The sequence below is a fragment of the Leuresthes tenuis genome, unplaced genomic scaffold (genome assembly GCF_036924035.1).
Source record: "Leuresthes tenuis unplaced genomic scaffold, fLeuTen1.0.hap1 SCAF_2, whole genome shotgun sequence".
Lineage (NCBI taxonomy): Eukaryota > Metazoa > Chordata > Actinopteri > Atheriniformes > Atherinopsidae > Leuresthes > Leuresthes tenuis.
This window is the reverse complement of record NW_027325356.1, coordinates 13,129,843-13,142,607: the sequence shown is the minus strand read 5'-3', so window position 1 is coordinate 13,142,607 and position 12,765 is coordinate 13,129,843. Positions and strand designations below refer to the sequence as shown.

General features: G+C 40.9%; 1 protein-coding gene across 2 annotated transcripts in view; it reads left to right on the top strand.

Moving 5' to 3' along the window:
- The first annotated feature begins 1,575 nt into the window (after positions 1–1,575).
- insyn1 (inhibitory synaptic factor 1) overlaps positions 1,576–12,765 on the top strand; it is a 49,645-nt gene continuing 38,455 nt past the window's right edge. Inside the window, exons 1-2 of one of the 2 annotated variants that reach the window (XM_072380243.1) lie at positions 1,576–2,198; positions 2,657–4,291. In XM_072380243.1, coding sequence (XP_072236344.1) covers positions 4,148–4,291 — 144 coding nt within the window. In that variant the 5' untranslated portion in view covers positions 1,576–2,198; positions 2,657–4,147. The other variant, XM_072380244.1, reaches the window with a different exon arrangement.

Here is a 12,765-nt window from a genome sequence, read left to right as displayed (position 1 = left end):
TGGGCATGTTTGTGTGCACAAATGTAGGCTATAGACCACTTTATTACAGTAAATTAAATACTACAGTGCATGACAAATATAATCTCTCCTAAACTGTATTATTTTCATTCGATATTACCCCTATAGTTGTCCCTGGACTGGAGTACCCTCTTTGGTGTTTATATGTTTGTATTCAGTGTGTGTTTGTGTGCTTTATTGTGTTTATGCATCAGCCTGTGTCAAACTACAAAAAAAATTGAAGTAATATACTATAAAATGTCTCCAAGAACAACATGACACAATAAACCCATGACAGATATATTAAGTGGAACCAGTATTTTTGCTGGATTCACTCCAGACTTCTAGTAAAAGTCACAAGTGAGGATGACCTTAGCATTAAAGACATGTGTTTTACTTCAGGGAAATGATCCAATTCCCCTGCAGTGAAGGCATCACTGACCCGGAGCTATTGGTTCTGTGCAACTGGACCTTTCCACTGAGAGGTCTGTCACTTAGTTTACATTCTGTCTTTTAGGTAATTTGCCCCATTAGATACACAAAAGTATCCTCCTAAAAAGTGGTTTTTGCACAGACATAAAATGATGCAAACTGTTGCTGTATTCAGAGAAGCCTCCCATATGTGAATAGAGAAAAAAGACATGCAGACTCTAAAGGAAACATGCTCAAGAACACTTGCTTCATGGAGTTAGCAGTTTTTGAGAAGCATCATATCTGTGCACAATGGCACAAACCACATGTAAACGCAAGAACAGACACAGTCCCTCAACTCAACAGGGAGCCACAGTGTACTTTAAGATGTGACAAGATATTAAAATTTTGATGAAGACCTAAGATGACACAATGTTACTGTGCACGTATAAAAGGATAACATGGAATCTATTTCTTTACAATATTTTCCAAAGCAAAACTTGATTATTTATTAATCAAAGAAAACATTCAAAAGAGAATTTATTATACTGCAGAATTTTTCCCCAATTAGCCTTACAGCATCAGCTTAATGTCTGTGATCCTAGTGGTAGAAACCACTGAGGACACCAGCTCAAATTCATCTGCATGAAAGACCCACCTAACCTGAATCCATTCCTCATTTCTCTTTACATTTATGCAAAGGAATGCACAGAGCCTCTAGCTGTTTACAACAGTTATCTGCTGAAACCCTTTTTATAACTGGAAAGCACTGCTCAAGAAGTTCATGTTTTAAATTTGCTTTAGAAAAACTAATTTCATATCAGGGTTTTATGTAGGACTGTGTTTTGTGTTTAAAGTGAAAATCTTAATGAAGAGGACAAGGGAGAGGAAAAAGTCATGCTGGTCCTTCCTTCCTATGTCTGTCAGTTAGATGAGGTCATCAAACTCCAACCTGCTTTGTATATTAATGATATAACAGTCAGGGATCTGTGGACACTCTGTCCCTGGAGACTGCTTGGCAAGAAACAGAGGAAGACTTCAACTTGATTTAAGAGAGAGATAACACCCTCAACAGAGCAGTGACAAAGGCTAGATAGGCAGAGTGAGAGGAGATAGCGAGGGAGTGTCGACAGCAGCAGAGAGAAAAGGATGGGAGAGAAGCGAAGCAGAGGAGGTGCTGCGTGATACACTGTGCCTTTAAAGCAGCAAACCCCTCCTCCACACCGCCGAGCAGCAGAGCCGAGTGGTGCTGGCAGGAGCCTGAGCCCCACGATAAACTCTGGCATCAGCTTCCCTTCATCCGGCAGTCAGCGAGGACACAGCGAGGGCGCAGGGGCAGAGAGACGGGGCCGGAGAAAGAGTGACAGAAAGGCGGGGGGGAGACAGAGAGACTAAATCAGGCCAAAAGACAAAGAGGGAGAGGCTGTCATAAGAATCACACAGCTCCTTTTTTCACAGCAGCTCTGTCTGCTGCCTCCAGATGCGGGTGAAGGCTGACTGAGATGACGGCCGGTGTGTTTTCAGCAGCGCAGTTGTCTGAGTGATGGTAGAGGCTGCATCACAACCCAAAGCAGGAGTTCTCCTAACCCTTCTGGCTCTTAGTCATCTTCAGTCTCCTCTCTTCATTCTCAGAGTGCTATCAGGGCCATTCATCGTTCCCATCTCATGCCCCCTGCCGCCTCCTCCTCCTCCTCCACAGCTTCATCCTCCACTTCTACTCCTCCTCTGATGAGCCACAACCTCAGAGTGAAATAACCCTGCTGATAGAAGCTTCTCTCTCTGTCAAGACAGTAAGTAGTGGGAGAGGGGGGTGGGGTGCATGTGTGTGTATGAGACAGAGAGAACAGCAAGAGTGTGAGAAGAGAAGATGTTAGTGTGTGCGACAGAGGGACCTCCAAAGAACCAGCAGGTTGTGTGTAGCCTGAGTGATGGTGCTGTACCTGGACAGTGAGTTCTGAGCATAGCAACAGCATAGTGATGCACAGTAAGGTGAGTAAGTGTGTGTCCTGACGGGTGTGTGCATGAGTGTGGAGGTGAGGCAGGTAAAGCTGAAGCAAGAGATGTTTTAACAACATCTAGGGTGAAAAAAGAAAGAAAACTCTTTATTTGTGTCTATGTATGATTTTTATCCACTATATTGATGTTACTCTTTCTGTTGCTAAAAACTGGTGAAAGACATTAGGGATAGAGAGGAAAAGAAGATGAGACATGACAGAATAAGTGATTGCTTTCCTTCCCGTCTGACCAGGTGCCATGTGTGATTGGCCAGCACACCCTGTAGCAGTGGCATCGCCCTGGATTTGGCAAGGAGCTCTTCCCACTGCTTGTTCTCTTGGGCTCCTTTGGGAAGCTTTCATGGGATTTATCTTGTGCTGCTGGATGGCACAAAGCTCTCTGCCTCTCTGAAGAGAATCCACAGAGAAAACAAACACTACATGGATAAGAAGTAAAATAATTATCCAATCACAGCACAAGCAGGCAGACTGGGTTCCCTTAGCAACAACCGAAGGAGACAAGAGAATCCTTTTCTTTTTCTGCTCCCTTGGTTTTTGGGCACACCCCTGTGGACTGCTGCGGGTCAGTGTTTTGCGAGGGGACTTGGAGAGCGATGTTGTGTAAGACAAGCTGCCACCCAAATTCCAGGGGACGGTGCTCATTTGCTTTCCAGCCCCCTTGTTACTGAGTCTCACTGGCACCATGATTTCTTTTTTTGTTATCCTTCCACACATTCTCATCACAAGTCACGTTCAGCTGGCTTAGAAATCAATTCATCCTGATCACACCCCACCTGGAATGAGCTCTGCATTTGGGGGGAGAGATTGGGAAACAACCCACACCGACGCTCTTCCCTTTCACGGACAACAAATGAAGGACAACGCGATTAGGTCATCATCTGCAAAGAAAAGGGACAAGAAGCAAAGTTTATTTTAATGTGAGTTTCTACTGAAAATTATTTTTATCCTGGAGACGGAAACGAAACACTGCACAGAGGAATATTCCCTTTTTCAACCAGGATCTGGCCATTCTCTCCTCACAGACAGTACCCCTTACTGAGGGACTATATTTAGAAGGCAAATATTGTCCCCGCTGGCCACCAATAAAATAGAAAGAGATCATTTTGAAAATTGAGCCACTGCTGGAGTTCTATTTTTCTATCTAGCTTACAACCTATCTTACTTACTCTGACAAAGGGTTAACGTAAAAACCTCTTTTCTGCTTTCACTTTTATATGTTAGTCTGCAGTGATGTCACTGTTTCACAAGTGAAAAAGATTGTACAGGAAAAGTGGAAGAGGGGAAAAGTATTCTTCCTGTATAGACAGGCATTTTTAAATAGCACCTCCTCGGGAACAATTTCAAACATACACACTGACATATGAGATGAGTTGGCTCAACAATATTATATAAGTTTCATACCAGCTTCAGCCCATGTATTTTCCCTCTTCTCTTTCAATGGATTTACTGCATCTGACTTCTCCCAAGCTAATTTTCTCTTCATTATTGGAAGCGTCTGCCAGAGGGCATGGATGTCAGAGTGTGACCCTGTGCCGAGTGTGCGGGCGAGGCAAGGTGTTTTGGCTGCCCAGGTGCTTTTAAGATGTTGAGGTCTCCCTGCGTGGCCGGGGCCCCTGTTTGGATCAGTAGCACTGAGGCTCCTCGTAGCCAAAGACATGGACCCCGGCTCGGCTCCCCCACGCCCTCAGCCTGTTGGCCACTGGCCCCACGTTGCTTTGTAAAGGATGTCCCTCAGCAGAGCTCCGGCCCGGGACACCTCTGAGACCCCCAGCCCGAGAGAACGTATCCGCAGCCACATGAAGATGGTGATCGACCAGCTGGAAGGCATTCTCAAAGAGCTCAAAGATGTGGCCAAGGAACTGCGAGAGGTGAGGCTCAAAATCTATTTAAATCTATTTATTTATTTCTATTTAATCTATTTTTTTTTGGTGGGGGGGTGAGTTAGAAGGGAAAAGGGTAATGATGAGAGGCAGACAGAGAGAGAATGTGGGTGCTAGGTGGGTGTGCTACTCAAGTGGGCCACATTTAACGAAGTGTAAAATTCTTTTTACAGCGTGGAGATTTTTATCAAGATTTAAAAATAAGATCTCACTTCATTTTTGTTTAAAGTTTGAGGATATTGTTGATTACAACCATGACAAAGCCGTCTTCTTTTTACAGTCAACAAAACAGTGGCTTATCTGCAATTACAAATGTCCTTCATGTGTTCAGTGATGTCTTGTGTGAGGTGCAGAGGAAGTAAAGAGCTGCTGAAAAGCAGCAAAGCCAAGCTGAAAGGAAATAAAGACGCAGGCTTAGATAAGCTAGAGGACTTGGTGCCGCAATAGTTATATAACCGTTTTGTTAAGGATCATCTGGATTCTTACTGTATTTTTGCCATGGTAACGCTGGAATGTTTGTGTACCTGTGTGTGTCAGTGTATACAGCACAAAACTCAGAGCAAAGATTAGCAAAGAAGTGTGGTCTATGACTCTATGTGGTCTTGTACATATGTACGAATACCTTGCATGAAATGTGTGCGATTGCTGATAATCGAAGTATATCTTTGCATGCGTGCAAGAGTACAAAATCTTTTTGGGATCTTCCCCCTGCAGTGTCCTCAAAGCCAAGAGCTCTTCTCGCAAAGCTCCTCCGCAGAAAGAGATTGAAGCAGATAGAGAGACAGAGACAAATGAAAACTGAGAAAACAGTTGCATCTGACCCATCCCACATCCTCCAAACATTAGCCTCCCAACTGCTCCCGATCGGTTTGAGGAGGGGTGCCTCCGTGTGTGTGTGTGTAAATGTGTTGAAGAAGGGAATTGGTGGACGTCGGTGCATGTAATGACCTGGAGGAGAGGCGGGGAGGGAGGTCCTGAAAGCTGTCATAACTCACTCCATCACCAAACGAGAAACTCACCCCCCACCACTACCAACAACTCCCACCACGGTCCCACACACTCGCTCTACTTGAACAGTCGGAGGTGCCAGGGCACAGCTCGCAGTCTACCTTCTCTCTGGTTAGCAGCAGAAGCCGGCCCACGTGCGGGAGTGATTGATGATTATGGGACAACTGCAAGTGGAATAATGCTGGCTGGTGCTATTTATAAACAAAAAACACAGCTCGTGCCTCTGCCAGCTCCAACGCATATCGCCATTCTTATCCCAGGCCCCATTAGAGAAGGCTGTGCAAAGTGGCTCAAATATCATTTTTTTTATTGGAAGAGCACAATCCCACATATTGAAATGCCTGAGGAATCACTTTAGCTGCGGTGGCAGTCATAATACTGGTATCAATATCCCGCAATTAACTGACCTATGAGTTTGCAGACTGTATCACTGGGAGAAGAGGAAACAGAATCCGTGTAGCAACATCAGATACATGGAAGCCTAATGTTCCATAAAATATCTCATTCTTAGCCACATGATAGGAACACTATAATAGATAACAACTGTCACATAAATAAATGATGCATTGCCACGTGAATGCAATGAAATAAATAACTCAGTGAAGGAGCAGTAATGACTGATTATCACCCACAAGGTCTTTGGGGAACTGGAGACGCTGCACTCCTCTGAGGAGTTAAAATCAACACTCCAAAGAACAAGCTGTTTAGAAATTAAGAAGCGTGTTACTAAATTTACTTAACGCTACTGCTTTTAAAGATGTACAGTGTTGTTGTGCCAAAATCTCAATCCAAGAAGTGATGAAAAAAAGGATTAACACTTTTTGTGTCACACTGCAAAAGAATCTGCCTACATTCAATGTCAGTTTCCTCTAAGGACCAGTGCATATTGCAGTTTCTGTTTAGTGTGTGCTATTAAGTGCCAATTAGATCAAAATGTTTTAAAGAGATTCAAGATTTCTGGTGATCGTAGTCATATGCATCATCTGTTAAGGATGTATCGTCTTCATTTTGGGGCCACTGAAGAGCAGGGAATAATGCATTTAGGTCCCTAATTCAAAGGAGAATTGAAAAAGTTTGCAAATTTTAATTGAATAAATATTTTAGGAGCCAAGGAAATAACTAACCAAGGCCCAAAGGGGAACTCCCATCCACAAAATGAACTGACATAGAAAACAGTTTTTAGTTTTTTTTTGTCAACTCGTTTCCGGATTTTTGACTCAATGTGTGAGATCCCTAGGGAACGGCAACTAGACCGGCTGTTTAATATGGACAGGATCAGCAAAACACGCGCTTCTGAATTTTCCAAATTAACTTGGCGTCCCTCGTCATGTTGTGGTATTACTAAGGGAAATTCCACCATTTTTATTGATTTAACCCCTTTTGCTTTTCTGTCATAAGGAAAAGCCTTAAAAAGAAGTTACTTTGGTCCTACTTTTCTGTCTGTCATACTTCATTCTTGTTGCTAAACATCGCTTCCCATGAGAATGTTTCCAAGTCATACCTTAAATACTGGCAAAAAATGCCCCCCCCCCCAAAAAAAAACAAACAAAATAAAAAAAAAACAGCACAGCAATTTTAACTAGTTTGTATTTCTGCAGTAACACTGACACAAGGTCTGAACGAACTCTGTGGTGAACCTACTATTTAACTGTAATCACCGTCACAGTATGTACTGCAAATGGGAATACAATGGACTGTGTAGTAAGTGCAATACATTCAGAAACATTTTTCCAAGAAAACAATTTTAGCAACAACCCAGAAAACAGCAATGTTTGTTAAATTAAAATGCAATTTTCAGTTTGAGAGTGTGAGTCCTATCAATTCTGAATGAAATCTTCACACCTACAGCAGTTCTAATACATACAAATATTATGAATACTAATATTACAGTGAAGCAATAGATTCTTAATAGTATTTGTAAACATGAAATCAGATTATCATAGAGAGTATCACTGCTCATATCACAAATTTAAGATTAAAACTACTCACAGAGCACAGCTAGTTTGCTCCCTTCAAGAGCCCATTACTGTCAACTGCAGCCTGTCTTACTTGTGAATCCCATTACAGGCTTCATGACAGGTAAAATGAGATGGACCCAAAGGAAGGACATTGGAGGGTAATATACAGATAAACCACTCCATTTGTAATAATGTACTGGCAGGAGTGGTATCTCCAGAAGAAATAATTCATTTAGATATCTTGTCAACCTTGGACTTTCTAGAAGTGTTAAGGATAAACTGGATGAAAAACGTACTGCTGAACAGTATGGAAATGAAACCTCAGTTGTTACTTGTGCTAAAACAGAATTATAATCAAAGAAGCGCAACTATTGAACATAAATGTAGGATGGAACCCATGTTGATTATTACAGAGATTCAGTAAATTAAAAGAAATTAATAAAACTCTAAATACAAGAAAAGAAAAATAGAAAAAAAAATAGTAGAGGCATGGTCGAGGGGAGAAGGGGTTGGGAGAGAGCCACACGTTTTTATATGGAACCAAACAGGGAATGATGGAGTGTTATTATGCGGATGTGGTTATTATGCAGAATGATAGCAAGAGCAGACGATGCTTCACATTTGTGCCCATCTCAAGACAAATGAACACAGGAAGGCAATCAGGACTTGTAGAATTACAGCTCCATGTGAGAGGAAAGAATAAAAGCTTGACAAAGAGCATTTACGAGTAGCCTTTTGGTATTTGTGAGCATATGCTCTTGTAATATTGGAGGCTGGCCTACTAAAGGCCTAACAGGAAGGACAGAGGCACCAGCAAAAGACCAGTGTCAGGTAAAATCAGTGTACTCCTTCTCTCAGCTCTTTTTTTTAATAGCCTTTGCTATTAGGTTTGACTTGTTTTTGGACAAGAAAAAAAAAAGTGGCACAAATTGCTGATCTATTCAATACCAGCAGCATAAGTCCTCTGGCCTGTCTGGCAAATCAACAATTTTGTGCTAAAAATAGAAACTGACAAAAAAAACCTGTTCTGTTAGGGGAAGTTTCTGTGTAATGCAGAAATGCTTTGTTGTTGAAGCCTGGTATGAACAGTCATGTAGTCAAACACCTTACCAAGCCAGTCTTTTCTCCTAATGTCTGAATCCAGTTATGACACCCTCACACCAGACTGAAGATGGTTCCACTTTGCTGAGGCTAAACCGAATCTGTCCCATACCCAGAGTCAGCCCAAAGGAGATATTTTACTCTTAAGGGGCTATACCCTCTCCTCACTCTGTTTTCTGCTGCTGAGCAGAGCAGGGAAAAGAAAACTGCTTAGCAAGAACACTTAAACATTTACGGTAACCGTGTGGGGGGCTCTTGTAATCACTTTCAGTAAGGGAGAAGCACAATATAAACACTCTCATTCAATAGAATTCTTGATCTTATTATTCACGATTTTAGGGAACGTTTGAGGATGATATTAATTACACCCAAATAAAGTATTTCCGTCTTGTACTATGTGAGTGAAAACATACTGGAGTAATTGAACTGTGAATAAAAATGTAATATAAGCCAACTATTAATGGCGACTTGACATGACTGAATAACAAACTTGGCAGGTGACTGTAGTAATTTTGTTTGTCCAAATGAACACCTACAATCAGAAATTACAATCAGTCACCAAGCTGTGCTCTGATGGATCATTTTGCACAAAACAACCGTTTTGATTTGGCTGCCAGCGCTGTGGGTTTACTGTTCAGCTGACCACAGCCCAGTGATCTCCACTGAGGACAGCACAACCTGTTCTCCACTACAGAATCCATTTATTTTCGATTAAGGCAGGCTTTGGCCCACTCTCTAACATGGAACATGTCGACCGGCTCAGCAGGCAAACGTTGCTTCCTGGGAAACGGTGAAAGCTTAAGCACACAAAAAAGAAAAATTCCCTTCAACCTGACATACTTGGACCAAAGGGTTTACTCTCATTATAAGCCATTTGGAAGAAATGACAAGTACCCGCCTACTGCGTCTGTCAGTTTGTTCCTCTGTGTTGGACCTCTTTTGTGTGGGGAAATTAAAGTCCTAAATTAAACTTGGTGATGTGCCTCCAGCAGAGTTCTCTCTGCTCAGGAAAACAACAAGAACAAGGTACCTCCAGCCGTATCTATTCTTTGTTGAATACAAAACACTCTGCCATCTCCACACCTGAGTTGCTGCCTTGAGCTTTTTTTTTTAAGCTCCTGGACTGAATCAGAGTCTCAATTATTCTGTGGACTGATAAAATACTGCTTCAGGAGTTGAAGTACAATGTACAATAATCTCTTTGTTGAGATGATTTTATGTAGTCCACAGTCATACACAAGCTAATACAAACATGATTGCCTCAAAAAGACTCAATGTACAAATCTTGTGCATTTAGCTGACCAGTATGCATGGTTCATAATATAGGATTTCCCGATCCTCGTATTATAAAATAAAAAGGGCTGAAATTACCAAAGAAGAGAAGACTAGAGGTAAAGAATGGGTTAAGACGTTACCAGCATCTAACCTTGAGGGCTGTGAAGAGAATTTAAAAAACAAAAAAAGAAATACTGCACCACACAAAGCATTCCCCTGAGCCTCTTTTACCTGGCTCTGCTGTGGAGCTTCGGCTTCTTTAGAATGGAGGCCCAGCATATTGACTAGCCCATCATGCCTGTAAGACCCGCTGGATTAGTTGGCCCTTTGAGCTCTGCCTCCCTCCGCGAACCCTGCACTCAGCACACACTGTAATGAGGGCTTTAGGTTAGACCTCTGCTGAGGTAAACACTCCAAAAATTGCGCTCGTTGTGCTCATTGATTTTTATCATCTAACACACCTTCTGAGGGCTAGTTACAGATAAAGCAGTGAAATTTTTTACCATGCCTGCTTGTACTTTGTGACTCAGCCACTAACCCCTTTGCTTGTCCCAAGGCATGGATCTTGCTGAATAGGATGAAGAGAGGGTATTACAGGCAGAGTGAAGAAAGACAAGAGCATGTGTGCAGGAGAGAAAGAATCAGAGAGGGGGAGATGAAGTGTGGATGAAGATAAAGGTTTCTCCTGCTGCACTGAATCGCGACAGACTGGGTGGAACAGCTTAGATCAATTGTTGCAATTGAGCTCATTCGTGGGCGTGTTTCAGATTGTTTTGGCCTATCTTTGTGCTGTGAATAAAACCAGGAGGCTGTAGTTAATGGTGTGAAAAATGGTATCCATCGAAGTGCACAAGCAGCTTCCAAGAAAGCAGCATCATTTTATTGTGTCAAAGCATACTGTACACGGAGGGACCGCTTTCTCTCCATTAGGCCATCAAACTGTCTCTTTTACCAGGTGTGGACACTCATTTTCACCAAGTGCACCAAAGCATGTGAGGCAAAATGAGAAAAAGAAATTCATGATCGGATTTGGAAGAAATGCCTCTTTTTCGCTGACGGCAGCATGGACCAACCCACTCACCAGGGTAGCAACTTAATCCAGCAACAAACTGTTGTTTTTTTATTTACATTTTTGAGTTTGCCTCTCCTTTGTTTTATTTTTATTTTTAGTCAGTGGTGTATCATAAATTAACCATGTTTCAAATGAGAGTGTAGTTTTAACAAGCTGGACTGTGATAGTGCAAAATCAAGTCACTGTATCCTTAAAAAAGTGTCTACATTTAGGGTCTTTTACAGGATTCCAAGGTGATACTGTACACACTGAATGTCCATTTTGACACATAGCATCAAGCACGTGGTCTCATAGAAGACAGAGGGTTATTTTTAGTGATATGAACATTCAGAATGTCTGACATTTGAACAAATGATTTATCTGGTAATTTATTTTGCAGTAAGAAAAGCAACAAGTCATAACAGCATGACTCATTTCTCTGACTTGAATTCTGAAATGACATCTGTAATGGCATTTTCAGGTCAGTAGAAAATGAGTAAGGGCATAGCAAAAAGAAAATTCGCTGTCTTGCAGTGTTGAGTCAAAATGCAATTATAAGTATGGGAATCAGTGTTATTTTGAAGCATTACTCTCTGTGGTTCCTTAAGATCACTTGGTTATTTCACTACTTGGCTTGCTAATTAGTATTTTTAGCTAAAAGGTAAAAACACATTCAGTATTGTCGGAAAGCTTCTCATGCCACATTAAATTTGTAAAATGCTAAAGATCAATTTTCACTACACTGAAGAAATTTTCAAATGTGATCAGAAGAGAAAAAAACTAATTTTTAAAACAAATTAGCCTCTGCGCACAAACAAGATATCTTGGAATATATGCAGTAATATAAAGTAACCATATGTAAGACTCTATGGGTGCTTGTAGTTTGATAAGTGTCTTTGCTCTTCTTTGTGAGTTTACAATGGAGGAAAGTACACTGCCATATTTCAGTTTTATTAATGCCTTTTAGAAAACATTTCATGGGATAATGAAGAATGATGCTCGTCCTTCTGTTTACCTTGTCACAAAGTGCATTTGTGCTGAGTTCTGATCTTATTATCACGCAACACAAATGGCCAAGGTTTCTATAAGGAAGTTGTCAGAGTTATGCATTAGCATAGAGTCTGGCCATTTATTACTAAGCACATTTCCCCAAGCATAAAATCTTTGTGCCATGAAAAACAACACACACAGAGGACAAAATAAGGACATGCTGCGATGTGAAATTAATTTCTTAGAGTCTAGATTCTTGACATTATCCTTTTGCGACATCTGCTCTGTTGTCTCTCATCATCAAAAAAAATCGAATTCAGTTTTACAGGAATCTCACCAGTAAGCTGCAAAACTAATGTTACCAACAGACACAGCAACTACTGTGATTTGAAAAATAAAGATAATTGCTTATTGAGGAGTTGCATATATTTTTAGCCATACTTGTCAACAAAATAGTGACCTGACTTTCATTAAATTACTTCCACAGTGTCTCAACAAAGCACATAAAATAGGAATGTCTCACTTAATTTATATGGCTTAATTTGGCCTTTAAAACTATTTTGCTATGGCATCATTACAAGTTGAATTCTGCTAACAAATCATTGTAAAGCCAACTAAACTATCACTATGGTATTTTCTGTCATAATGGAGTTAACTTTACTATAAATCTCTTATAGCAACAATTCACTAAGATGGATACAGTAGTTTAAGTTGTTAAAGCACAACTGTGAGACTTAGGGAGCCAAAACTTAAACAAATTTCTTTTCTTTTTTATTCAGTCCTCTCAACTGCAAAAAAACAACAACATGATCTTCATAAATATTCAGAGAAGTACCTGTTTGGCCTCTAATGTTTGGATATGATTTACTAACACCTCAACTGCTTTTTCTCCCTAAAACTGCAAAGACCAAAGATTTCAAAAATGGATTTTTCCAAAAGCAAGTTTAAGTTTGTCAGTGCTATCATGATGCTCTTACATAAAATGATAAGTTTCAGGTTTTGCTAGTTTCACATTTGAAATAGTGAAATTTGAATTCAAAGTGCACAGCATGTAAGCACAAACTACTTCAGAAACAGGA